The sequence below is a fragment of the Argiope bruennichi genome, chromosome X2, assembly GCF_947563725.1.
Source record: "Argiope bruennichi chromosome X2, qqArgBrue1.1, whole genome shotgun sequence".
NCBI classification, from domain to species: Eukaryota; Metazoa; Arthropoda; class Arachnida; order Araneae; family Araneidae; genus Argiope; species Argiope bruennichi.
Window position 1 is genome coordinate 80,234,621 of NC_079163.1, and position 27,585 is coordinate 80,262,205.

Genomic DNA, 27,585 nt, shown 5'->3' on the forward strand with positions numbered 1-27,585 from the left:
TGAACATCAATTTTGTACATTCTTATTTTGATTTTTTGACGTTTTTGTATTCACAGCGAATTACTTATGACATGCAAAATATTACAAGCATACTTATCCATGATCGATACAAAAAGAAAACCAAACCTCAAGTGTCGTGACGTGATATATTGTAACTGCCGTAAAATTCTTCAGATCATACCCTTGCTGGAATTTAATTTTCCCTGTGGGTTGTCCATAAGTCCATTCACCTATCTGAGAAAATGAATAGATATGTGAATACCAGAACGTAAAAGACAGAGGACATAAAAAAAATTCGAGTTCATAGTTTTCATCTTACCCTTTTTGGTTGAGTGATTTTATTATCGATAAATGTTAGTTTTCGCAATATTAATTCTAATTCTTGGTAACTACCACCTGTTTCTTTAATTACAAACTGCCCAAATATTCCATCATGAGCTTGCTGAAAGCAGAAAGTTAGAATTACCAAATTTTAATTATAAAATAGCATTCCAACAAAATTATATCAATATAAATGGAGTATAATTATTAACTTCAACACCTTTCCATCCTTTTAACCAATGTTTGGCATGTAGTTTCAATAATTTATTAAAGTATTAATTTAGTTTATAGCAACCACTTGAATTTTATTGTAAAATATGTGAACTGAGAATCAATTAATTATTTTTTTTATTCTTGAGTTTAAAATATGCGGTCTGAAAAATTTCTAATAAGTCACACTTGTGAACGGAATCTTTGATAAATAAGTTAAATCATCATATTTCATGCAATTCAAAGGCAGATTCAACTATTTTCAATATTTATTTAAAAGATGAATTCAGTATTTTTAGTTGATAATTTTTTTTATAAAATAATTATAATTTTAAAATATTCTTTCATGTAGTTGAATCTGAATGCAAAAATAATTTATTAATATAATCAATTTATAGAATTACTTTCAAAAATAATCTCTTTGAATGAAGTTAAAGTTACAAATTTAAGAACCTTGTTATGAAAGCCACACCTTAATAAAGATTATTTTGCTTATCCATTTTATTTTGTTCATTTCATTTGATTGGCATATCTCCCTTCATGAATAAGATTTTTTTTTCTTTCTTTCTTTCTTTTTTTTTTGTTTTTTTTTTTTTTTTGTTTGTTTTGTTTCGCTTAAAGTGAAAATGTTTATTATTTTCAAGCGCAGTTATTAGTACGAAAATTTTTGAAAATAAAACGCTTTCTGATCCGATGACAATAAATTAAACTCACAATGATCTTCAATGTATTACTAAATTTTTGTGATCGATGGGAAGTTTTGTGACCATAGGGTAAAAGATTAATATAAAAAAAGACAAATTTTATAATATTTTATGAAATGCTAATTATTTTCAAATCTTATTCGCATGACTTTTTACAATAAATTAATAAAAAAGACTTTAAAGCACGATTCTTTGTGTCAAATTCTCACAATGTTTTATGTTGCTTTATTTTAAATGTAACAAAATTTAACTAACTGACACCAATTAAAAATAGAACTATGTAATACTTAATGCTTCTTTTGTAATACATAGTGAGCAAATCTGTGCTTAAAATAGTTATTATTAACAGTTTTAACCTTTCGAGGTGAAAATAGCCGGTATGAAAGACACGTCGTACAAATTAATTAAAGATTCCAAAAATATCGTCCCTACCAAGATTTAAGATTAAAAAGTAACTTGGAAATTCAAACAGAATTAAAATCACAGCCTTTTTATACAGGGTTTTTTTTCTTGCTTACATAAGTGATAATCTAAAATAGTTGACAAAATCCGAAGGCTTGTTAATACTATTGATTCAAATAGAATGAATTGCAATGGAATTATAACGCATCTTCGAATAGTTATTAACAAATATTTACAAAAAAATAATAATAATAACGTTTTGAAGAATTCTGAACCTGTTTGAGAGCGTTTAGAAGTTTGAAGTCCTTCCTGTCTTCAGGATTCACTTGAGTATTACAAGATGGGTACTGTATTTGATTTGGCCACATTCCTTTCTCTACAGATGACTTAATAGCTTTCACTACGAGCAAAACTAGATCATAATAAAAGGAAACTTCAACCTATAAAAAAGAATAATATGATGTAAAATTATTGAAATATAAAACTTAAATAGTCTTAACCTTTTAAAATTCATTACAGAATTACATATATCATTTGCAAACGAATAGTTTAATAAATTGAAATAGAGATGACTACACCTATGATAGGCTTTGAATCCCTTTCCCTCCAGCAAGATGAGCAACACATACCCAATAAAAGTCAAATGCATATGACCGCGTGAATGTGTACTGACTTCAATAAATTTATAAAAATTAAGTTTAAAGTTCCCTATATACACCAGCGTTAAAAAATACAAAATTACATACATATTTATTTCAATCTGACTTATGTTGTTCTGATACGAAAAAAAACATACAAAAGTTATGCCATACATGTATGATTATGTGATGATTCATCAGTGCAAGTAAGTCTCACACAGGTGTTCTTATATCAAACAAGAACTGTTAAGAAGGATATGATATTTATACAACTGTAAGGAGAATATGAAGGATATGTTATATTTATACAACTCTCGCAACGTAAACTTATTAGAAGAAAGAAGTTATTTCTTTTGATAGTTGATTCCATTTTTTTTCTATCTACGCTGTTTCAGGTCCTGTCACTAACTCCAATTTAAGTAATAATGGTTAATTGTAAAGAAAAAAAAACGTAAAATAAGATTAACTCATAACGATGTTTAACTAAAATGTGTCGTTATTATTTTTGTTATCTGTCTCATCCTTTTTTTAAAAACTTTTTTAATTGAAAGAAGCGCTACATAGTAAAACTACATTATAAATTATTTATAAATTTGGCCTATAGACAGTCAAATGGGTTTAGACATCAACTGTCTAAAGAACATCCATCAAATGGAGGCGGGAATTTTTCTGCCGAAATTGATGGACCGATGCGGGTCTTAGCAAAAAATTTCTAGTTGCTCTCAGGTTGACTGGCTGGCTGGTTATTGGATTTTTACCTAATTACTACTTTATTCTTCTCATAGAAGAGCAATTGTGAATCATTTCCCCATGAATGTTCTCCATTTAGCAATTCAACCTACTCCCATGTATATAAGATTAAAGTCAGACTTATATTCTAGATGATACCAAGGTAGACCAAGACCCTTAAACTAATAGAAGCCGTACCACTTCCTTTTCTATTTTATCGTATACGAAGTATTAAAAAAGAATTGTAATCACCAAAAAATTCGAAATCGAAATTTTGACTGATCTCGAAGTTTTTGATCTTCATGAGTTAGATAAATATTTTTTGGTATTATGTCAGTCTGTCTGCTCGTCTATCTGAGGCAAAGGTAACTGAAAAACGCTTTGAGCAAGATGGATAAAATTTGGAATATGATCTTCACACCATATCTGTAAATTTCTATTAAATTTTGAACAAATTCCATTTGCAGGAAATCTGTCTGTACAACTGTTTGAATCTGAATTAAGACGATAACTACAAAATAAAGAGAGCCAGATAGATAAAATTTGGTACACAGATTTGGCATCTATAGCGTAGTAACCTGTCAAATTTTAAGCCAAACCCAACAAGGGGTTGACCGTCTGTCAATAGGTACCTTCAGAATCAAGTAAATTCAGAAACGAAATAATTTAAATATATCAAATTTGGCGTGTGATTTTGTGATTAAAATTGTAGTTCTGTGTCAAATTTTCGTTTCAATCGCTTGGGAAAAGCAAATCTAAAACACAAATTTGATTTTCTGATACTATTTATCACATTTCATAGATGAATCGCTAAAAAACTCGCCAAGAATCACATGATAGATTCAGTAAAAATGATAACTTCACACCAAAGATTAATATTTCTTAACTATTATAATCCAATGCCCTGCAAAGTGATCTTTGCCTTACCCAAGATCAACGATTTCATGCGGCGGGTTGGGGATAACATCTTTATTACAGAGTATGCGAGAAAGTTTTGGGGGAACCACCCGCTGACTGTTATGAGTTTTTGAATCACGGACAACTACGCAAGATCAAGTATTTAAATTATAACAGTTTTTAAATGTTTTCCCTAATTTGGAGCAATTGAAAACTTTGATAAGAATTAAAGGTTTTCAATCATTGGGTCACTGCCAATGAAGGTCCTTTGAAATGGATACGCTGCTTCGATAGTACAGAGTGCAAAGTATTGGGTTTTTTCCACATTTTATTTAGATAAATTAAAGGTCTTTGGAAAGAGCAGTATTTATAACATGTAACATGTTAAGAAAACTATAATTTTTCTGATATAACAAGATATTTAGGTTATAAATGCAGAAATTTGAAAGAAAAAAGTGGTTGCTTGAATAAGTCAGAATTATTTGAATTGAAGAAAGGAGAAAAGCTCCATGAAACATTCTTCGTAATTATACTTATTTTCAAATAATGAAATATGAGCTTCATTACGAATGAATACCTTTGTTTTTTCCCATTCTTTACAAAAAGTCTTTATATGGATAATTATCTGCAGAGAAACAGCTTCATGGAAAACACCAACGACAAAAAGGTATGATTGAGCGATTTGTATTGCATATTTAATCAATATATACTAAACTAATCTGGGAAAATGCATGATCTCACTGCATTTAAAAATAAATTACTCATTTTATTTCGATGAACTTTATTTTTCATTTGAAATTGGAAAAAAATAATTTTCTTGAGTTATATTTTCCCTACAATATAATCTAATATTAAATATGTTTTGAATATTTAATTTCAAAAATTCATTTCTTTTGTTAATATAGTTAATAGAAAATACCAAATATTTTATATTCTTTTCAAAAGGAACATGAAAACAAATGTGTTCTTGTTGCTAATTTAAATAATTAATTTTCATAATATTTACAATTATTGTGTTATAATTTTATGCCCTTCCAAAAGATTAAAATTAATTTACAAAACTCATTTTTATTTTTAAAAAACTAACTTTCTTCTTACTTACTTAGGCTGAATTGAATTTATACAAAAATGTTTTACCTCAGATTTAATTTCAAATGTTCGAGCCAAAGTTTCTGCTTTCTTTTTTTGATTAGGCTTAGGTCGAGGAAGCATCCATAAAGCAGCCATTTTTTTGCAATTGCAATTTGGCTCTGTGGGATCCTAGAATTATAGCAGTCAATCACAATAATTGCAAACAAAATTAATTGAAAGCGTAGCGATATGATAATATTCTATAAAGAGTAAACAAAAATAAATTTTGATTTCTGTACAGAATTCTGTTTGATACAGAAATCTGGCATTTTAATTTCTGTATTGAAGTAATTATGCAGAGTAAAACGTTTTTACAGATATTTATGACAGTTTACCAGATATACAAAATTGGAAAACTGAAAGCTTTGTGTAAAAGTAGATATAAAAATTCGAAATAAGTTTGTCTTTGAAACACATTTTGAATCAGTCAACCAGATTTGATGATCATAAACTGCTTAATTTATGATGTACAAGAGTTGTTGGGTGATCCTAAAGAAGGCTCCAACACTTGAAACTACTGACCTTGTTGCTCAGATGAAAGTTTATTAATATCCATAAAATAAAAATAAGCGTTAGAAGCTACTCTGGGTTTTATGCCGCTTTTCAAATGCAAATCTTCGAACGACATTCAGTGTTTTCTTGTTTTTGCTTGCATTTGTTTTATAACTTAATGTTTGCCTCAGATTTCAACAACGAATCATTTTATTGTAGAATTGCTTACTGATTTTCTTTAATTTATTTAATAAAAGATTTTACCGATTAGCGATGCAGAGCCAGTTATAGTTTGAACCGTTAAACTCTGATTAGCGAACCAAACACCTACAATGCTTACGAATTGAATTACTTATAATGATTGCAAGGTAATTGAAATTGAAAGCTCGAAAGAGAATATAATATCTTATAATTGGGCGTAATTATGTCATTATGAGCAAAATATCTCTATATAGATTTTGGGTTAATTAATAAAATATGCACATATGAGCGTGAGAATTGAGAATTAAACTAACTGCCATCCTGGGCCTAATAGATAACTTCGAATGCAATAATGAATTGTTTAAAAATGCAACATTTAAATGATTTTGTATTGTTATGAGAAAACAATTCTTTATCAAAATATTATTTGGGTCATTATTTCATCATATTGCATTTATTGCAATTAGTGTGTAGGTAATTGTCTAAAAATTATACGGAAAAACATATAATAGGAACAATTTTTTGACAAGAAAATAAATGGATTAGGATGGAAAATAAGTGCTATACTTACTAAAGATACTAAGTACCATGAATATTCTCGTCCCGTCATATTGTTAGATTCTGCCTGAGGTAAGAAAGCACGTTTTAATAAATACTGCAACAATTAAGAAATATCCATTGCCAAAATTCTTTTCACTTTTAATTTCCAATGCTTTTAATTTTTATTCATTTCTCAATATTTCTTTTCAAGATGGTTCATAAATGGAACATATGCAAGTCTTAGATGACTTTTAAATTTTTTGACACGCGAAGAAAATTCTTTCAACATATTTCCAGTCTGAAGTATAAAATTGAGCTTTAATTAGATCAATCTATTGTAAATTTACACTTTATCCATATGTACGCTCATCGGCTTACCTGCAGGTGAAAATCATGTTTTCAGTTTATTTCTTGATGACTACCGATAAATATTTCAGATAAAATAAAATTCTTATATTTGGTAGGGACGAAAACATTTTCGTATTATTTCTATGCTAATTATTAACTTTCTTTCAAGGGCAGCGGTGACCTGGTGCTAAGATCTCGGCTTCGGAGCTGGAGGGGTTTATGTACGAACCCCGATTCCGCCGTATAAGAGGGTCTGGTGCATGCCAAAACCGTTCTCTCACAGGTGGGACGTGGAAAGCTTGTAGAGGTGGGAGCCAGCTCAGGTGCCGTCCTCGTCATCTGACCGCGGTTCAAAATTAGAGGTCCGTCCTAAAGTTAGTCCTAGTGTTGCTTTAAAACAGAACGTTAAACTAAAAACTCTATTTCACTTTCAACATTGCATATTTTATTCCATCCGGTACATTTCATATATATTTTTTGTTTGATAATATATGTTCATAATTATTTTTCATAAAACTAAATTTCCCAACTGCATGTGTATGCAACACTAGTCCATAATGTGTAGTTACTAGTTTTCTGAAATATAATTCGTGCACTAGAAAATAAAATCTTGAAGTTTATTTTGATCCATAAATTGAATATAATGTTATATAAAGATGGTCGTTAACATAGTAAGTTTAATATTATTCAAAAGTTTATTTTTGTCTCTCAGTTGGAACGGAAAAGTGATTGCCCTCAGATATCACACTCTTTTTAATTAAAATGTAATAAATTTACAAATTGAAATTCGAAATAGAATAATAATGCTATGAAAGGAAATTAATGTATGGGGCTCCTCAAAGTTAAAAGTAACGAACGTATGAAAAATAATCTTTGGACAACTTAAGAAATACTATTCTTTAAAACAAATAGCAGTAATACATTTCCTTAAAGTTTCAACGTGGTGAAAAAAGAAATAAAAATTGTCAACAGAATCCTCTATATTATTTTATTAGATTAGTAAGATTATTCAAAAAAAAATTCCATTATAAATATTGTCGAATTGTAATTAAGATGATTTTTCATTATTTGTCACTTTTATTTTCTAATAAAACAAAAATGCATAAAGAATTATTTTTCGACATTTTTAAAATCTTTTCAAGTAGGAATTTTTATAAGAGTTAGATTTTTGTTTATTACATTTTTCAAATCTGTTGAAAGGATCTGATGATATGAAAATGGAATAGAAAATATTGAAATATAAACAAAAAATGATAGCAAAATTTTAAATTTCTCCATATACAAACCTTTTTTGAAATTTTCGAAACAATAAAAATATTTATTAATTTTCGAAAAAAGTTTTAAAAATTTTGTTTTACAAATAAATCTTTAAGATTTAATTTACAGTGAAGTTTTGTTTGAAGGTTCTAATGAGCATTTTCTGAAAACTTGTGACGCTTTGAACAAAGCTTGATTTATGGTTATTATTATCTGAAAAGTTTCAACAACTAAATCTTGATTTATAGTTATTATTTTTCTACAAACTTACAACATCCAAAGCTTGATTTATCGTCTCTGCTGGACCAATGACGAAGTAATAAGCGGTATCGCTTCCTTTCATTTTCAAAATTTGCTCTTGGATTTTTTGTCGATTCGGTTGAACTTTGAGGATTGTTGCACGCGTTGCAATGTTTTGAAGTAAAGTGGAAGATTTTTGATCCAGCTCTGAAAAATAGAGAAAACAAAATATACAAACATTACATAAAAATTCACTAAAATTAACTATTCAAAAGCTTTTATTCGTAAAATGAAACCAGGAAGATGACCAATTTTTTTTACTAAAATCCATATAATTTTCTAGGAAGGAGACAGCCCCAATACAATTTTTCTTCTATACATAATCCCATTATTTCAGCTGCGGCAATTACCTCAGAGGAGAGCAGCTGCGCAGAGTAGTCATAGCACTTTTTTTTTATCTCTTGGAAAATAAGCTTAAACACGCAAACTTCATAAGTTTTTCTAGTTAAAATTAGTTTTTCTTATTGTGGCCGTCCTTTTCCAAGTGAGTGGTACATAAAATTTTATCGTGTATGACATTTACAAAATGACCGTTAATGCTAAAATCTGTAATAAATTGTGCACAGAATTTGAAAAATTTTTAATCGATTTCTCTAAAGCTATTTCGAGCTTTCTTTTACTAAAATATGTATATAAATTTATCCTATTACTATATAAAAGACAAGAAAACAGGTATAACGATTACACTTATTTATTCGGAGAATAAGTAATCATAGATTTGTCGGAGATAGAAGTAATAATCATAGATTCACCACTGCAAAGCACTAGTAGTTTAGAGTAGAAACTTTCAAATCTTCTTGTCTCTAATCAAACTTTGATAATAAAAAAATCGATCTACTTAATCACAATTAAAAAAAATTTCTAATTGAATAGTCTAATTCAGCCTTCTAATTGTACGGCACATCTTTATTATTTCAGTCGATTTAAGAATGTAAAAGACATTCAATTACTTAAGATGTTCCAAGTGATTCTCTAGAATTAATTTCTGTTTTGTATAAATTACAGATTAAACATTAAAATTTATTTGATTCGATATACGAGCCAGATACGCATGTTTGCATGTGATGAAAAAAATTAAATGAAATTCAGTTTAATATACCCATATATTAATCTTCAATTAAATGTTCAAGATTCTTTTTAAATTATATTGCGATCAAACTGGAACAGAATCTGTGAAACTTCGCACTTTCAGTGCTGTAGATCGGGTCAACGATTTAAGACGTCTTGGTTTGGAGAAACAATAACGGATGAATCAATTGATGCTTCTAATTAGAAGATTTTTTTAACAAAATTCGACAAGGAATTGATCGTACATCTTTACTTTCACATGAATCTGAATTTCACATGAACTCAAAGGCAAAAATTTAGGTATGTGAAATTTGATATACAGTTTTAGCATCTAAAATGCACATCTATATTAAATTTTGAAATAAGTCTGCAAAGGGTTGAACATCTGTTGGTTTGTACTATCGCATACATGTAAATGTAATGATTTATAAAAAATAAAATTTGGTACGAGATCTCAGGATTACAGTTTTTGTTTCCGAGTCAGATTTTTATTTCAATCGGTAAAAAAAGCATCCAAAGTACATTTTCGGTTTATACACCTCTCCTCCCCCCAGTGAATTATCGCCAAAGATCATATACTAATGGGTTCTCTCGTAACTATTGTTCACAAATGAATTCGGTTAATTAAACACAAGTACTGGTTTTCTTTACTAAACCATAAAGTTCGGAATTCTAATATGTGTTAATAGAAAAATCTGAGAATTCGTAGCTTTAACGACCTTGCCCAAGATACACAATTGTATATGGGGGGGGGAATAAGACTTTTGTTAGAGAATATGTGAGAAAGTTTCAGAGAGATCACACCCGTTGGTTATTTTTATGTACGAAGACAAAAATAAGGCACTCATTGAAATGGTTCACTATTGCCCAGAATGGAATCTCATTTTCTAATGACTTAAAAGAGAAAATACTTTTTTGTTTCTCCTTTTAAATTTCCTTTTCCAAATGATATTTGGTGATATATCCCCCACCCCACAGCATATAATCTAAAACTTCAAAGAGGTATACTCAGTTACATATCAATAAGGATGTAAATATACATTAAAATAATGCTGGCGGCAGTCATGACGCCCAAACGCTCGTGACATCAGGTCTACCAACATAATGCTTATCCTAAACATCATTGATTATACAATTAATATGGTGCGAGGACCCACGCTCTTTGCTACACAAATCCATCAGCGTCAAAAAGGCATTGAAACATAACCGCAGCCACTGCCCACTGGACAAACTTTGGCACGCGACATTGCTATTCCAATTCTGGTGGTTTGAGCACTATTCCACCCTGCCTCTCATTTTTGGGTAGACAACATGAAATGCGTGTTTCGAATCATCTATGAAAGAAAATAATTTCCAGATACTTATAAGTGATTTGGATTATTAAATCCGACAATATCGTTTTGTTATTTTAAGTTCCATTTCAGTGATTCAGATGAAACTGTTGTAAAAGTGGCTCAATGAGTTTTTATTCCTGTCTGTTCTTATGAATAATTTATTTGATTAATTTCCATGATTGTGGGATTGGAACTGATATTTAAATTATGAATTCGGGTTATTTAGAGGTCTTATTGTTTATTAATTTTATATTGTTTATTACTTAAGCATATTAAAATTGATCAATTTTGGAAAAATATTGAATAATTTATATTCCCACCTAAAAATTATAATTGGATTTCTCATTATAAAAATTATGAAGAATTGAAAAATATGCGTCACTGTTATTTTAAAAACTCATCTTTTGTTGACGCATAGTCCTTAACTGTTTCAAAGTACAGGGTGATTCAAAAGTCTACAGTTAAATAAAATCTCCAGGCCAGATTAATTTTCATTCCTTTTTATCTTAATTATTTGTTAATGCAGACTTGTCTTTTGTCTCGTTATTGCTGGATCGGTTCATAATAAGGTCTCTTTTGGATAGTTTAATTAGTGTTTTAGATGTAACAGCATCCCATAGTCCTCTAAATGCAATGTTTTCTAATAATTTTTAAAGGGTTGATGTGTCATTAATATTAATTTTTAGTCCTAACTTCACCTTGAATTGTTTAATAGCTATTTTTTAGGAAAGACGCAGTATTTATAAATGCTTACGCCTATTCAGCTTTTTCTTTCAGTCGGTATAGTTGCTGTACCAATAGAATGATTTTTTCTGCCTGTGATTTTATTTATAAAATGCCTCAAAGAAGTGGAACATGTTTTATTTTCCAAAGTATTGCACCAAGACATGTATTTCCCATTAGAAAGTTTCATTAAATAAAGTGGGGAAATTGTATGAAAACATTTTAGCTTTAGTATATGTTGAAAATAATAAGTTAAAAATTAAATTTTTATACGTCCCCCTTAGTATAAAAGTGTCAATTAGTAAGATGTTTATCTTGCATTAATCAAAGCACGTACAGTAAGTACCACGCTCATATGTACAAAATTTGCAAAAAACGTGCTTATTTTCAAATTTCGATATATTGATCACAAATTTAAATAAAAACATTTATTATATTCAAATTCCGTTATAAACATTATATTTCGTCATTTAGATGAAAACATTTACTTCAGAAATGTAAATTTATTTCTAACAAAAAACTAGCGTGAGTAAATATTTGTCTAGTAATACATCATCCGATCATTTTAGCTTATCCTCATACTAGTGTATGACTACTAGTGTAACTCAAGTTATCTTCACACTAATATACGAACATCAGTCCAGAACTCAGCGTTTAAAAAGCGATAGTGTAGAAAATATTTCTACTTTATAAACGGCATCCATTGAATATTTGTATAATCCATGAACCGATATAACAGTCACATGAATTACTGTTATTATGTACAAGATGTTCATCATAAACGGCAAATTTTTTTATAAATATGTGGTGTAGCAATTTTAGAAAATCTTTGGTAGATCCCATTTCGTATAAAGGTATGATAAATAGCGACTGATATATTCATTTTGTATTGATTAGAATTGTGTCTTAATTAAAGGTTTAATTTACTTTAGCAGGACACGCTTTGTAGATGTTTGTTGGAGAATTAAAAAAACCGGGCTTTTAAGTCACAAGTAATGAATATTGCATATGTGCATGCATTGTTCAAAGAATGCAACTTTGTATAGGTGTGGAAGGTGCTCATTTTGAACAAGTTTTTAAGAACTTCATAATGTATTATCTGACCATTTTTTTAATTTAATGAAAATAAATAAATGCATTTTTATTTTCTAATTCTGCTCTTTTCATAATCTTTCATGATTTATACATAAATAAATCATGAAAGATAATGAAATCTAAAAATGAAATCATGAAAGCTAAAAATTGCAACGAAATTCTCTCTCGATCGCTAGTTAAAAGTATGGAAAAATGATCTAAGCCAATAAATTTACTTTTTAATACACTCTGCAAATTTTACAGAGAGAAGCATGAAACTTCATGCCCTAACAGATGAGTGTAAGAAAACGTTTTGCTCACTGATATTTTTTCACTATGTTAGTCGTATAAAGATTTATTTTTTGCTACTTTTTATTACACTCCTCTACAGAAGCTAAAGTTTTTTTTCCTACATTTTTGGCATCTTATTTGATGAAACTTTCAATTAGAAGTATATGTCTAATTGCAATAGTTAAGGAAACGAACACTTGTTCCGCTTTTTTGGGACACCCAAGGTGTGTTTTCCTTCCTATCTGTATCTTTATAAACCTTGCACACACTGCTTTCCTCCCGTGTCCTATTGTATGATTCATTGTCTAATGATTATATATATATTGCTTTTGTGGGAAGAGAAAATTAGATAATCTATCGGACAGTCGAGAAGTACCACAAATTTTTCCTCCATTAGCATGAAAAGAAGAAAACTCCCTTTCCTACTTCTCATGCAGTATCCTCATTTATAAAGGATACTTTTTAGATCGTTTCTACCTATGATCTCGAAGTTAGTATTATACAATTACCTTTAGTAGAAGTTAATGTTATTTCCCTTAGTAAAACTAAGAATGCCGGTGGGAAAGAGATAAGGATTTTACGCAAGGTAAAATTAAACCCGTCTTTATAAAGGTTTAAGATTTAATCAAATCAGTGAGAAAACAAACATAGTGATTTTAATAGTACATTTTGTTACTATGAGTATAAATATGAATACATTTTATAATATTATCAACTAAGTGAAGGTAACAAACGACAAAATTGAAGTTGCTGAATGAATTCTTACCAATGCTTTCGTCAAAAAGCACGCCTGTCGTCGTCATGTTTTGGTGCGAAGCAATGTCTCGAACCACTTGAGTGATGATGTAACCTGGAGGCGGTATTTGTACAAGATACTGTTTTTCCGTGTTGCTTAAATTTTCCCATTCCATGATGCCATTCATTTTCCCGTATGTTGCACTTACAGTAGGAATACCCATTTTCCGAACTACTTTCTTGACTAATGTCCCAGCTCTATTTCCAATTGCTCTGGGTCTACGAGTCGTGTCTATTATAACGGTAGGACTTGGCTTAGTCAGCCTCTCGCAAACTATAAAAGAAAAGCCTTTTTTTTTTACACAACCTTCATTATAACAGTTTTTAAAACAGTAAGACTGTCTTACAGTCAAAATCTTACAGTCCTTTAAAACAGTAATTTATTTGTGCCTAAAGGTGAAGGGATCTGTTTTAAAAAAACCTTAAAATGCAATTGAAATCCAGAAATGGATGTAATCAGGTTTGTACTGTCTTATATGAACAAAATGCATAATCTTATAAAATGGAAATAATGAGAAAGAAAACGTGAATTTTTATTCCGTTTTTTTTTTTTATTATTATTTATTATTTATTTATTTATTTTTTATTCTGGCCACGGAAAAAGAAGAAAGGATTTAGGATTATTTTGCTGAGTATAGCATTTAACTCAACAAATCAAGAATTTTCTAAACAGGAAAACTTTTTTCCTGTTATTTTAAGGAATGGTTTGTACGAAAGTTTCTCGTGCTTGAATTAATGTGCTTGTGTATTACGAACTATAATTACAAAAGAAACTATTAGAGTGTAATCTTTGACTATTTGTTTATGTCGATTTATCGCTTGGATGTGGCTGGTGCAAGAGTACTAAATAACAAAATGTGTATTTTGGAGGCCTTTTACCGACTAACTAAAAATAAAATTTGGCACCGAATTACAACTGTAGTCAAAAAATTACATTTCATATTTCATTTATTTAAGTCATTCAGTTTTTGAGTTGTCGCGTTTATATTAAAGACGGCCAATTCTTTGATGGAATTGGTTCCAAATTGAATATATATCTGTTGTTGCTTATGGCACTTTACTTAAAGGCTATCTGTCAGCGATTTAAGCCGAGTGAGCGTCTCTTTTTTTTTCAGTAGCACACCAACTAGGGCCAAGAATGCGACTTAGGTACTTCATGTGTCGCATTCGCTTGCACTACCCCTTTTTACAGGGGGGCACACGCACACATCTCACAGATAGAACACAGAAGAAGAACAGTCATGCCCAAAGCGCGACGCCCTGATCACGGGGGGCGCTGCCCCTATGCCAGGACGCCGGCGGATGCATATCTATATTTTAGATTAAATCTGTGTATCAAATTTTATTCATCCAGCTCTTCGCTCTTTTTTTTTTTTTTTTTTTTTTTTTTTTTTTTTTTTGGTTATTGTATTTTCTGAACGAATTTGATTCAAAATTTGAAATATATTTATAAATTTTGTGTAAAGACTACATACCAAATTTAATTCGCCTAATTTAAAAGAGTTTTTGAGTTATAGCATCCACACATAAATAGATAGAGTTCCTAAAATGTGTTTTTCGGACACAAGCACATCTAAAAGGCGGAAATTTATAAAAATTCCTAATTTGATTTTTTGACGTTTACAATATTTTTTCTATACTTCAAATACGAGAAATTAAAAAAGTATTGAGAAAAATTTTTAATGTAGTACCTAATTGTTTAAAATAAATTATAATCTTCTACTGAGCCTAAACAAGAGCGTTCATATAGAAATGTGGACTGACTTTTGAATGATAGGAAGATCATTTTTCGCTAGGGAATAATATATATTTCCAAAATATTGCAAAATAAATAATTTTATCAAAATTTATATCAAGCATTTCGTTAGTGTTTCTTTTGATGAAAGAATCTTATATATTTTATTTCTTATTGCAATCGTTACCATATCAAAGTCATAAATACTGGAACAGGAACTTTGCTGAAAGTCATCCATTTAATTTAGATATAGTATATATATATATTAAGCAAAATTATAAAAAATATAATTCATAACTTTGTAAAAAAAAAATATCTTCTCTGCGTTATTTTATTGTATGCTAATGATACGTTATTTACAGATAAGAGCAATCTATTTCTCCCAAATTGTGTCTCCAATAATTTCCATTGCTTAAAAAATAGCATATTTAACTGACTGTATTATATTTTTAAAAATATTTATAATTAAAAAAATCCTGGTTAAACAGCGGAGAGAAGCTTACTGCTTAAAAGTATTGAAAAAATATCAGATGTATAGGAGCAAAACAAACGTAAAGAATTCAAATTTTCAGAACAGAGTGGTCTTTTAATAAAGAGTAGAGTCATGCCCTATTCATCGAAATTTGCTATTTTCCCGCACACAAGCCATAACAAAAACTCTTGTGTTCTCAAACAAATTTACTTTCCCTTTCGAAATTAAAAGATAATTTAAAAGATTTTGAAAATCAAAACATTATAAAATTTCAAAATGAATAAATGACATTAACACCTTACAATTTTACCATATATAGTGTAGTAATCACGCGAAATTAAAAAATTTGACGTTAATTCATTTGAAGAAATAATGAAATCTCCATTTGATTTCTAATCCGGGTGACCTTTTCGACAAGTAAATGAAAATGGAATAAAAAAAAGGAGGGAGTCTTTTTTTTTTTTTCAGATTTTTTTAACTCTTCCTTTGAGGCCTAAAGACATATTATAGCAAGTTTTCCTGGATGAGGGTCAACTTTCAAAGGTTTTGACATTTTCGAAAAAAAAAAATGCGTGTGTTGTGAAAAGAATTCCCGTTAATTGAGGTGATAACAATTTTCGAGAACTCGTTAAGTTTTTCCCAATTGTTTGCCTGAAGCAATCTGATATAGAATCGTGTAAAAATAACTTAATGCTTCTGTGCCAAAAATATTAATCACTCAAGATTTGGCTTATTGTTTCGGCAGCAAGATTGTTTAACAAGTAAGAGGAAAATTCATTTTTTTCCAAATTTATTTTCTAGCAAAATATGGCTAAAAATAGTTGAGATATTCGGTAAAAAATCACTCTCCTTTCAGTATGCAGTTAAAAAATCATTTTATTATAAACGTCAATGTATAAAAATTAATGATACAAGTAGAGGATGATTTACATATTTAAAAAAATTAAGAGCGATTGAAGTTGTAAATGGTTTTCAAAATAAGGCTTGAATTTTGTTAAGCTACTTGGAACTTATTAAATGGACGTTTCGTAAAACAAATTTATGTCTTAGTATGATCTAGATAGAATAAAATATCCTCTTTTATGTCAAACTTCGAGCACACTGAGATATTAAAAGATAGTTTATTTTGTACTTACGTTATGTTGTTGAACTTCAAGGATTTATATAATTATCCGAGTAATCGACTATATATATTAAAAGAAAGTTTGTTCTGTACTTACATTATGCACTTAGACTCCAAAAAATAATAGAACTATCTAAAAGTTCAACTTACATAGTTGAAAACAAAGGAAGATATAGATTGTTTTGTACTTGCACCATACGGTTTTGCTCCAAGACATTATCAAAAATTACTTTGAGTTTGACCTTATGTAATGAAACATTCATAGAATTTGTGATTGCTATAAAATAGAATTTCTTACAGTTTTTGATCACTTTCAAATGAATAAACATTTTATGACTTCAACTGTAAATATATACAAGAAAACATAGAATTAAACCAAGTATTATTCATCAAGAAATAAAAATTAGTTTTAATGCTATTATTGGTAAACTTTTATGACATGATTTAAAACAAATTATTTCATTTATTATTTTTACTAAATATTAACGGCTCTAAATTTCTTCTATCTCATCTAATCCTGGGTTAGGACACAATGAAGTGTCACTATTTACCAGATTTGAAACACTAAAACAATTTTTCCCACAATTCTTCAACAATTAAGTTCTTTTTCCTCTTCAACTTTCTAGTGTTTCAAAATCTTTTCCACTTCAGGTATTTTTAAGAAATGTGACTCCATTTATCATATTTCTTAAATTTTCTTAGTTTTAATAAATATATTTAATTCATGCTTATTGAAATAATTAACATCTGATAATGGACTTTAATAAAACAATGTCGGTATTTGACCAAATTCTAAATATCTGCATTAGTATTTATAAAGCAGACAATTTTTCACTTATCATATCATTCTTTTTTACTTATGATACGTCTAATCAGAAGTAAGTCTGATTAGACGTGCTATTGCTATTTGCTAAAATATGACAAACAGAGAAATAGGTTTAAAAGGCACAAATGAATATTTTTTACGCTTATTGGAATATTATAGCCTTCGAAAATGGCATCACTAATGTACCGTAGCATGTGATATTTTAAATCAAACGTAAGTCAAAATATAAAACTGTAAATCTAATAAAATATTGCTTTAAATTTTTGGGATAGAAGATACCTTAGTTTTTCTTATGATTTAGATCATCAGTTTCATCTAAAACTAATCAAATGTTAGGAAGAAGTAAATACAGAACATTTTTTTTCTTTCTTTGTCTTACAATATAATCAATTGATGTCCAAGAAATTTAAGTATATTATCAATGCAATAACTTTTACAATTAGAGATAAAATATAAATATCTGAAAAATTATTTACCAACGGATTCTGATAAACCATCTTCTATTTCTACTCCAACATACGTAATATCTGCATCAGGAATTTCTTGCTTTATAAACGAATCAAACATTTTGTTCACGACTTCCTTTGCAACTGGATAATCTGGTTCAAATACACCAACTGAAAAGAACCAATATCATGTGCTTAAGAATTCATATTTCAGTGAATATATTTTATATTTGATATCACTGTATTTAAGTTTTAAGGCATTATTTAATAACTATTTAGGATGAAACAAATTCTCGTGCAGTCGATGTAGTATAACAAATGTAATTTTATGCATCAGTTACGATATAACTACATTTTGTCTTGTGGTTTGTTGTGACGTCACATTCTTTTTCCTTCTGCAATATACATAATTATTGCCTAGATTCTACTGGAGTATATGATATGAGTACGAACTGTTTATTTTCTTTTATCGTCCATATTTAGAACTATTTTACAACACTCCTTTCCCTATGGTCCGGGAGAGAGAGAGAGATTAGCAATATATCCGAGATTAAGCGATTCTGTTACTTATAGATTTTCCCAAGAATGCTCTGAATTATTAAACCCCCCCCCAAAAAGAAAAGAACTTATAATTATCAATTTCATCTTCACATCGTATTGCAATTTCTAACAAGATCTTCCCAAAAGTAATTTTATGAGAAAAGATTATGCATTATTGTTGCTTGCCAAATACATATCCAAATCATCTCTTATAATTTAGGATAATAATGAAATTAAATTTTCACAGTTGAACTCATTAAGCTCTTCACTCATTCCACTTATTTAGTTGAAATAAGATGTCCTATGACATCAAAGTTAAAAAAAATCGCTTAATGCCATTAAAAATTCGTTTTATGCAAGGATGAAAGTCACTTACGGATTTTCCCATAAATCATTTGCGCATAAAATCATCATCTTTATAAATTTATAAAATATAATTAAATCATTCATAGGGGTTATATATTCGACATAAAAATTTGGAAGATAAAAATTTGGTGACAAATAGTTGATTCAAAACGATAGCATATTCTCAAAATTTAATGTATCATTGACTAACATAGCAGAAAAAAACTTGTAAGTGCTTAAGGTAGTATTTTCTTCTGTTTCAATACCTTTGTATTGCAAAATAATTCTTTAGTTATGTATGAAGTGCAATATTTATAGTCACTTAACAATAATATTCATTGGAAAAATGTGGTACATTTTTATTAAAACTAAACTATAGACATAAAAACATATTTAAATTTATTTGTGTATATCAAATTCAAAGAATGTATGTATGTGTGTGTCCTTCATCACTTTTAGTGAAACGATTAATTTATTCCTCGTATATAAATTAAAGTACATATAACAAATGAACCGTTTGACGTGGAATTCTGATTTGTATGTTTTTCTTTTTGTATTCAATAAAACGGGATGGAGTGATTTGTTTTTTTTAATCAACCCCTCAGGAATATTATCATTCCCAAGGCGCATAAAGATATACATACAGTATGACTGGAGAGATTTTGATAAAACCTGATAAAATTCACATGGATCGACTGAAAATAGTGTTGGGTTAAATTAATCTGAACCTCTTTTGCATCAAGGTAGAGATCCTTATGGAGACATAAATTCCAAATAAATGCAAATTTATGATTTTAATAAAAAATGGCATAAAAATCGAATTAAGCTCATGTTCAAAAATTCTACTTCTTTCCCTGTATATTCTTTACATGCCTTGGTGATTTAATTTGTAGGAATTTTTTCGGATTTTAAACTTGTACGAATTTTTCTGCGATTATTTAAATTCTTATATGAATTGTACTAATTCAAAATAGCAGGTCAATGATCTGACAAGGGCCTTAGCATGTCAAGTCATTGATTCCCCTAAAAAGCATTTTGATATCTAGATTTGAATTAAGGATGTTTGGATGAGCTTATTTATAATTTTCAATTTTTTATAGTTATTTTACTGGCAATTTTACTTTATTTATTTCTTAAATAAAGTTATACCTCAACACTTGGAAAAATAGTTTATGAATAAATAAAGGTATTTCTTAGTTCGAATTGATTCAGAGAGGAAAAGTTTTAAGTTTTCCTTGCTTAACGACATCTCAATGTTTTGTTGTGAAAATTTATCCTAACAAATTACATAACAAAGGGGGGGATCAGTATTTTATGAGCTATGCTATGCTACTGCAACTAGAAATATCTAATTCAAAATTAGTATCGGATTTTATTAATTATTCAGTATTGACCAGGTTCATGAGTTGATTCATTCATTGCTGTATTTTGTAAAGAAATGCATTGCTCAGTTTTCATCATTACTATTAACCTGGAACAATATGCATGACGTCAAGTTCTTTCCTCCTGTATTCTGCCAAGAGCAATTTCAGGATTAGGAATAACGATTCTGAAAATAAATGTGGCACGTGTTCAAAAAGAGTAAATTATCAAAAGTAGAAGCGTATCGGAAAACTATTCGTATAATCTGCCTATGAATATGCAATAAATAACGCAATAGCTTTAATAATTGAAAACTAATGGAGAAATTCCATGTTCCGTTTTCTCATTACCATAGGAACTAATTTGAATTTTTAGTTTATTTGTGATTATCATTGGCATTATTTATCTGCAATGGCAATGCACTAGCTGTATTCTTTTTCATGAGCTTATTTACTAGCAAAAAGCCAAAAAGAGTGGATAGGTGAGTAATGCCCAACCTAATTTTAAAGAATGCATCTCATTATATATTGAACTTTTTTTTGGGACAAATTTGATTCCGATATGCACTTTTTCACTTTAACGATAAACAAAAGTTCGTGTTAAATTAATCATGCTGGTATTTAAAAACATTAGGTCCATTTTACTGACGAGTTTTAGATTACTTTTTTAACTGTAATTTGTCAGAAAAAGCTCTAGCGATACTGCAGAAATCGATTTAAAACACGAAAACTCTGACGTTATGTCTTTTTATGTGAAAAGGCATTACATGTCCCTGCATACTAGGAATCTTTATTTGAGTTTATTATTGAAAATGTATATTTACATATGAGAATGGCATACTAGTTTAAGAAAATCTTTTGATTTGAAATACCTACTTGGTACATAAATTCGCCTCTCTTTATCAAGAACACTTTACACTTATGCTAAGTTAAAATTAAGACTTTTTTAGTTAGTTTAAGTTTTATAATTCGGAGGACATTTTACATAACTTTTTTAGCTTTGTTACCATTTTTAACTTAAAACTACTGGATACTGTTTATTCTTACATCATAATCGAATTAAAATTGGCACGTTTTTCAAATACTGAATGGGAACTGTATTAGCAAATTATTTCGCAAAATTCTTACTGTATTTCTGTAAGTTACTCATCCTTCTGAATGAGTTTTCTGAATTTGTTTTCATAAAAAAAATTTCGATGGTTTTCATTTACATTCTATCCATTAAAAAAACTTAAACTTCATGCAATAAAAATTGTAAGCTTTTAGTACCGTTATGAAACTTATGCCATTTAAATTTCTTCAAAACAAGAGCTCCAAGATTTTTAAAGGAGTGTTTCCAATAAAACAATTTACTAATATATTTACCAATTTTATTTATTAAAAAAATTTGCCTGAACCCATTTAAAAATTAATTTGATTCCATAATCAACCACAAAATTCTGCTAAAAGCTCTACAACAAAAGTTTCGACAAAATTTCAATATTTTTTTTCTCTGCGAAAAGAATTGATTTCAATTAAAGTTTTCAAAAGACATAGTTTAATTTATTTTTCTTAAATAGTGAATGTGATTAGAAGTAGCTTGCTGATTTTGAAATACCTCTTTTGTGTAAAAAAAGGAAATTCATATTTTATTTACAAATTCATATATTATAAGCTCTTTCTAAGTCAGAGCTTATTTTAATACTGTTTTTTGAGTCTTTCAAACAAATGGTAGAACACTTTTTACTGTTACTTCTATTCCATTTCTGTGTTCATAGTATTTACACATTGGTATTACATAATCGTTGTTCGTTTGAGGTACCATATAAATCCAGAATTCGTGACTTGACTAATGGACACTTGCTAAAGAAAGTAATCATTCAATTTTAACAACCATTATAAATATGTAGCATATGAGTTCCAGAATGGATATTAGCGACGCATTGTTTCATTGGCAGGTGCTTTTCTTTTGTTAGCTTTGAAGTAATCATTCATTCATCTCGCATGCCAATATTCTTACCATAATGAATAGAAGTGGAAACAATACCATTTGTGAGCATTGGATCAATGGGCTAGGATTATAAACAGTAGAAGAACAAACTGCGTGATTTGGGATCCCCGTCTGCTCGGAAATGAACATCACCTGCTGAAATTCTTGAGAGTTTAATGTTTCCAAGGGAGAGATTTGAATGGAACTATTCAATCTACTTTTAGTTGTATGTATCTAGAGAGATCGTTAGATATTCGATATGAGACGATGCTGGTAATTCTGGTGATGGTAATCTGTAAATATTCATGGCATACACATGCTAAAATATGTATGATCACTAAAAAAATCAATGAGAATGCTTAAAAATTTCTTGAATTTGTTAATTGCTATACTGTGCTTACATTATAATAACCTGGTAAAAGGAAACTGAAATGCGAGTACAAACTTCTAAGAAACTCATTCTATTAGTGTACATTTCTATCTTCAAATCGCATCACATGGTATCTAGATGCTCTATTGGATGAAACGTTCCAGATTCACACCATTTTCTGGTGCACATGGATGAAACATGATCTTTAAATACAATTTCAAATATTTAGAAGCAATTTGACGAAAATAGACCGCGGTCATCTATGGTGATGTAATTTTTTCATTTTCAGCGTTTTAGTTAAAAACATTAATGAGCTAAAAAAAAAGCATGGAAACGGCATTTTTACACAAGCTTCCAAGAATCCTTATTCTTTTTGATGTGCAACAGAATCGTTCTATATTTTACTTCATTAAAAATAAGATCTCCAATATAATTTTAAGTGATTCTTGAAACGTGCATTTTTTTTTAAATCAAGAAGTATTTTATTTATTTTTTAAATTTTAAATATTGAATAAATTACTGCCAAAATATGACTTGATGCTCCTTCTTGGTACATTTTTAAGAAGGATGATGTATTGTAAGCAGAAAATTAAAGGGGTGAGTGATGAAATGCTTATTTATAAGGAAGGACTTGTTCCATTTTTAATTTTTAATAAAAAAATTAACAAAATGCGGTAGCTAATCATAGATTACGATAAGAATTTTACAACCATGTTTTACACTTTTTTCCTTTAAAGTGAACTATAGTAAGTAACAGGAGCATATAAATGGAAAAATTATTCAGAGTTAAGATGGACGAAGAGAAAAGGGGGCACAAACATACATCCATACAGACATCTTATGATGTGGGATAATTTATTCCATAAATGCCTAATGAATGAATCAGTTAACTAAAGACGTTGAATGAAATACTGAATCAGGACGATATGCGACAGTATTTATATTGATAGTAAATTTAATAAAAACAGATTTAAAAAACAAATTTCAGTAGAGTAGAACTAATTTAGAGTTAATTTAGAGTTTAAATAAATTATAGTAGAACTTATTTTTTATTTTAATTGTTTTCTGCCTTTTGGTATTATGATCGATCATTATAAATATTGCAAAATGTTGTTATAGTGTTGCTAGTTTTTTTTAAATTCCTTACCAGGGACCGTAAATTGTATAGAATCAAATCTTAATTAAATCAAGGGGTAAACTAACAATTAATTTCTTAAAATATTAAAATAACATATTACCACCACCGGAGACATAAGAATATAAAATTTCAAAACTTTGGCACCTCAAGAAGTGAATGAAAATTTGATTGCAGAACTTCATCTTCACAAACAACAAACAATTAAAATTAAAAATATTATTTTTAATGGGTTAGTAAATTAAAATGCTTCTCTTAATCAAAGTAATTAAATTCATTTTACTATCAATTTAAATCTTGTTCGATTCGTCTCAATACTTTTCGAAGATTTGTTTCAGATTTTAAAGAACCAAGCAGGTTTTTTAATGTCGCGACTGCTGGAATTTGGTAAATGGTTACTTGTTTAAAATTTATTACAAATATGATTTTTGAAAACAGATTAAACTCAAATTCAGAAATTCTCCATTCATTTTTCAATACTTTCTAAGCTTGATTGATCCATCTCGAAAACTGTAGAGTCGTATAATTTGAGATTTTTCTTTACTAATTTAAATAAATAAAGGAGTTTAGCTTGATTTAACCATCTTTAAATTGGCACATGAAACGATTTGCATGTTTGAGTATCATATATTTAAAGGGAAAATGAAGATGAGATTGATCCTTAAAAAATTTATTTCATTTAGATGACAAAAATACATGATTAAAATATTTCACTTCATCGAGGTAAGGTTGAAGAGCATGTAGTGAAAGCTTATAAGCCAGTTAACAGCTACGCTACCCGAGGAATTGCTTTTGTATTGTGGTCGTGTTACTGGGCGGCGAACCACGACATCCCAGGTTCTATCCTCGTTCATACCAATCCGCTAAATTGGTGACCTCGGACGATGAACTTTCAACCTTCGTACAGCTGTTGTGGCGCCTTCTACCCGCAACCAAAGTCGCCAGAATCACTTGGCGCAACACCATCAGCAACCACTCACCCACACACGCTCGCCATAACGCTTGGCTCTACTCAACTGGGTACAGGCCCATTAGACAGCAGCTAAATGCATCATCACTCAACAGCCATATCGTTCGTCTCACCTCCGACTCACTGGAGGGAGAGTCTGTAGTGAAAGCGTATAAGCCAGTTAACAGCTACGCTACCCCACAAGGTCCTAGTTTCTATCCTCGCTTATAATAATCCGCTACAAGCAAAAAGAGTTAGCTGACACAATTTATACACAGAGATAGAAGAAAATTTACATCGTATTGAAGTTAAGGGAAAAAATACCTGGTGAGCAAGCATTTTTTTAGGATGGCTTTTAGCTAATAATAATTAGTAATAATTCTTAAGTTAAAATTAATTTTAGATAAAAACATAAATTCGAGCATAATTCAAGCATGAACTAGCTGCATCTCGCGAGATATTTTATCACATTTTTTACATTCTCATATACTTCAGTATTTTCTCAAAGAGAAAATATTGTGGACGATTTAAAAAAATTCGACCTTGCTTATTCGAGGTCGATTCTATTGTTCTCTCCAAGTTAAAAAAGATATTTGGAATTACGTCTGTCTATCATTTAGCACGATAACTCAATTATAAAAGAAATTAGATGCATGAAATTTGGAAAGTAGTTTTGATACAAAATCCATAGATGCCTTCCAAATTTCAGTTCAGATTCCCCTATGAGAAGGTTGCCTGTCGTTCCCACACATGTAAACATCAGAACTGAAAAACGCCATGAGAAAGATAGAAAACATCTGGCGTGTGATTTTATCTCCAATGATAGGTGAAATTTGATGTGTGTGAGAGGAATTTTGGTGCGAAATTTTAGATTTTCAATACATTTTGGATCCAGTCGGTCCGCAGGAAGACATATAAATTTCCCGCTCAATTCTCTTCTCTATATTACGAAGATAAACTTAAAATGTACCAAAATGGATAAACATTAGAGAAAACAAACAAATGACACTCCTGCTATGTTTATTATGCATTTATTATTTATTTCGTGCAAGGCAAATGAATCTAAAAAAGATAGTAAAATGCAAAAATTAGTAATTTTCCATTACTTTGATTTATAAAAAAATAATTAAAAAGGCCTTTCTAACAGTGTAAAATAATTTTTCCGCATACAATTTTGTAATTATATTATCTCCTTTTAATTCTCAGATTGATCTTAATAATTATCTCTTTGTTTGTCTTTTACGACATGCCTTGGCTTTCATGACCTTTTAACCTTCTGAAAAATAGTTTAAATGAAATAAAATACACTGCACATAGAAGAAATTGGTTTCAAAATTAACCCTTTATCTAAACGAGAATTTTTTCATCTTAATTTGTAGTTCTTTTTTTTTTTCTAACTCTTGCATTACTTCATGTAGATTTAGTTTTTGAAACTATTAGTCAATGATATTCATATAAAAGCCATGACACAACTAACGACATGAAGTAATGCCTTGTCATTTCTTTGTTGTTTACGCTTAATCTGTCTCGGATATTGCTTGTAAATTACCCCTTTCTCATTCGCGTGCCGATGATAGTAGACAAAATCTTCATACGAGTGTTGTTTTTGGAGAGAAGCAAATCAAATTGCCTCTTGTCCTTTCCCATAAACATTCAAAAGTCCATTACTGATTGCGCTTATCTTTCTGGTAATGGTTCATGTTTCTCAATGACGCAGGTTTACTTATTTGTCTTCGAAAGAGTTGTTCATTTTTAAGTTAGCTGTCATGGAAACCGTAAAATTCGATAAAAACGAAAAGAATTATCTCCGAGTAGAAGTGTCATTTAAATTTCTTTTCAGAATAGGACCAACTGAAGAGGATTTTGGTACCACTTGTAGCACGTGATGAACATTCGCAAAAGGAATTTTTTTCAGACATAATCCATTCGTGAAATGCTATAAGGTATTGTAAATAATTTACAATATCTTATAATATTGTGAAATGTCGTTTAATATTTTACAATTTCGTATAATATTATATAATATAAAATAGTATTGTTTAATATCTCATAACATTATGTGCTACTTTGATATGGGCAATTTCAGTAAGGATCTAAAGGCTAGTTGTAACAGTTTTCGGAAAAATGCTTAGATTTTTAACTGACCTCTATTCAAAATTACGTAGTCTACACTCAAAATACCCTAATGCTGCTTCAACACGGAGGGTTAATGTAATAAAGTATAATATATTATCGAAGACGCTGCATTATTTTCCTTAAGCTAAGCAAAACCATTCTTCTTTCTCAAGATCTGTATGCGAGTTCAAAAATCTTTTCCTTCATTTTAGATCCTTTAAAACAGTAGTCATTAAAATAATTATTTCACGATTTTGCATTTTATTTTATACTCCAATACTTTGATTCAAGCAGTGAAATTAAAAGCTTTAAAGAGAAAAATCTTTAATCACTTTTAGCGTGTAAGGTTAAGCAGTTAAGTAATGTATATTATTTGGGAAATATAAATTCGTAATTTCTTAATTAATTCTTAGTCATAAATATTTCTTCTTTCTAATGAAATTTCTTTGAAGGTTTTTTTTTTTTTATAAAATATAAAAGAATGGATGTAGAAAATGTTCAACCATATATTCAGCTGAAAACTATTCAGGAGTCGATAAACAATTTAATTAATCAACGCATTAATTTTTTCATTTCATTCAAATTTATCATACAATTTTATGGCACATCTGCGTAATAAATGACTTCGTAACCCCCCCCCTCCTCTCTATAACCCTGTTAATTATTTAATTTCCCTATTTTACGCCAGGGGAGGGGGTAGAGTTACTTGAAGCTGTTTTTTTTAATGAATATTTAAAATTTGAG

At 29.3% G+C, this 27,585-nt stretch overlaps 1 protein-coding gene across 1 annotated transcript in view; it reads right to left on the reverse strand.

Annotated features, from left to right (window-relative positions):
• The window catches only part of LOC129960160 (ionotropic receptor 25a-like), a 72,999-nt gene that overhangs the window by 21,195 nt on the left and 24,219 nt on the right, over nt 1–27,585 (reverse strand). Inside the window, exons 3-10 of the mRNA XM_056073351.1 lie at nt 18,088–18,228; nt 13,427–13,729; nt 8,142–8,317; nt 6,297–6,350; nt 5,039–5,161; nt 1,913–2,077; nt 320–442; nt 127–234 (exon numbers count right to left, since the gene is read on the reverse strand). Of these exons, the coding sequence (XP_055929326.1) occupies nt 127–234; nt 320–442; nt 1,913–2,077; nt 5,039–5,161; nt 6,297–6,350; nt 8,142–8,317; nt 13,427–13,729; nt 18,088–18,228 (1,193 nt within the window). The remainder of the gene's footprint in view (nt 1–126; nt 235–319; nt 443–1,912; nt 2,078–5,038; nt 5,162–6,296; nt 6,351–8,141; nt 8,318–13,426; nt 13,730–18,087; nt 18,229–27,585) is intronic.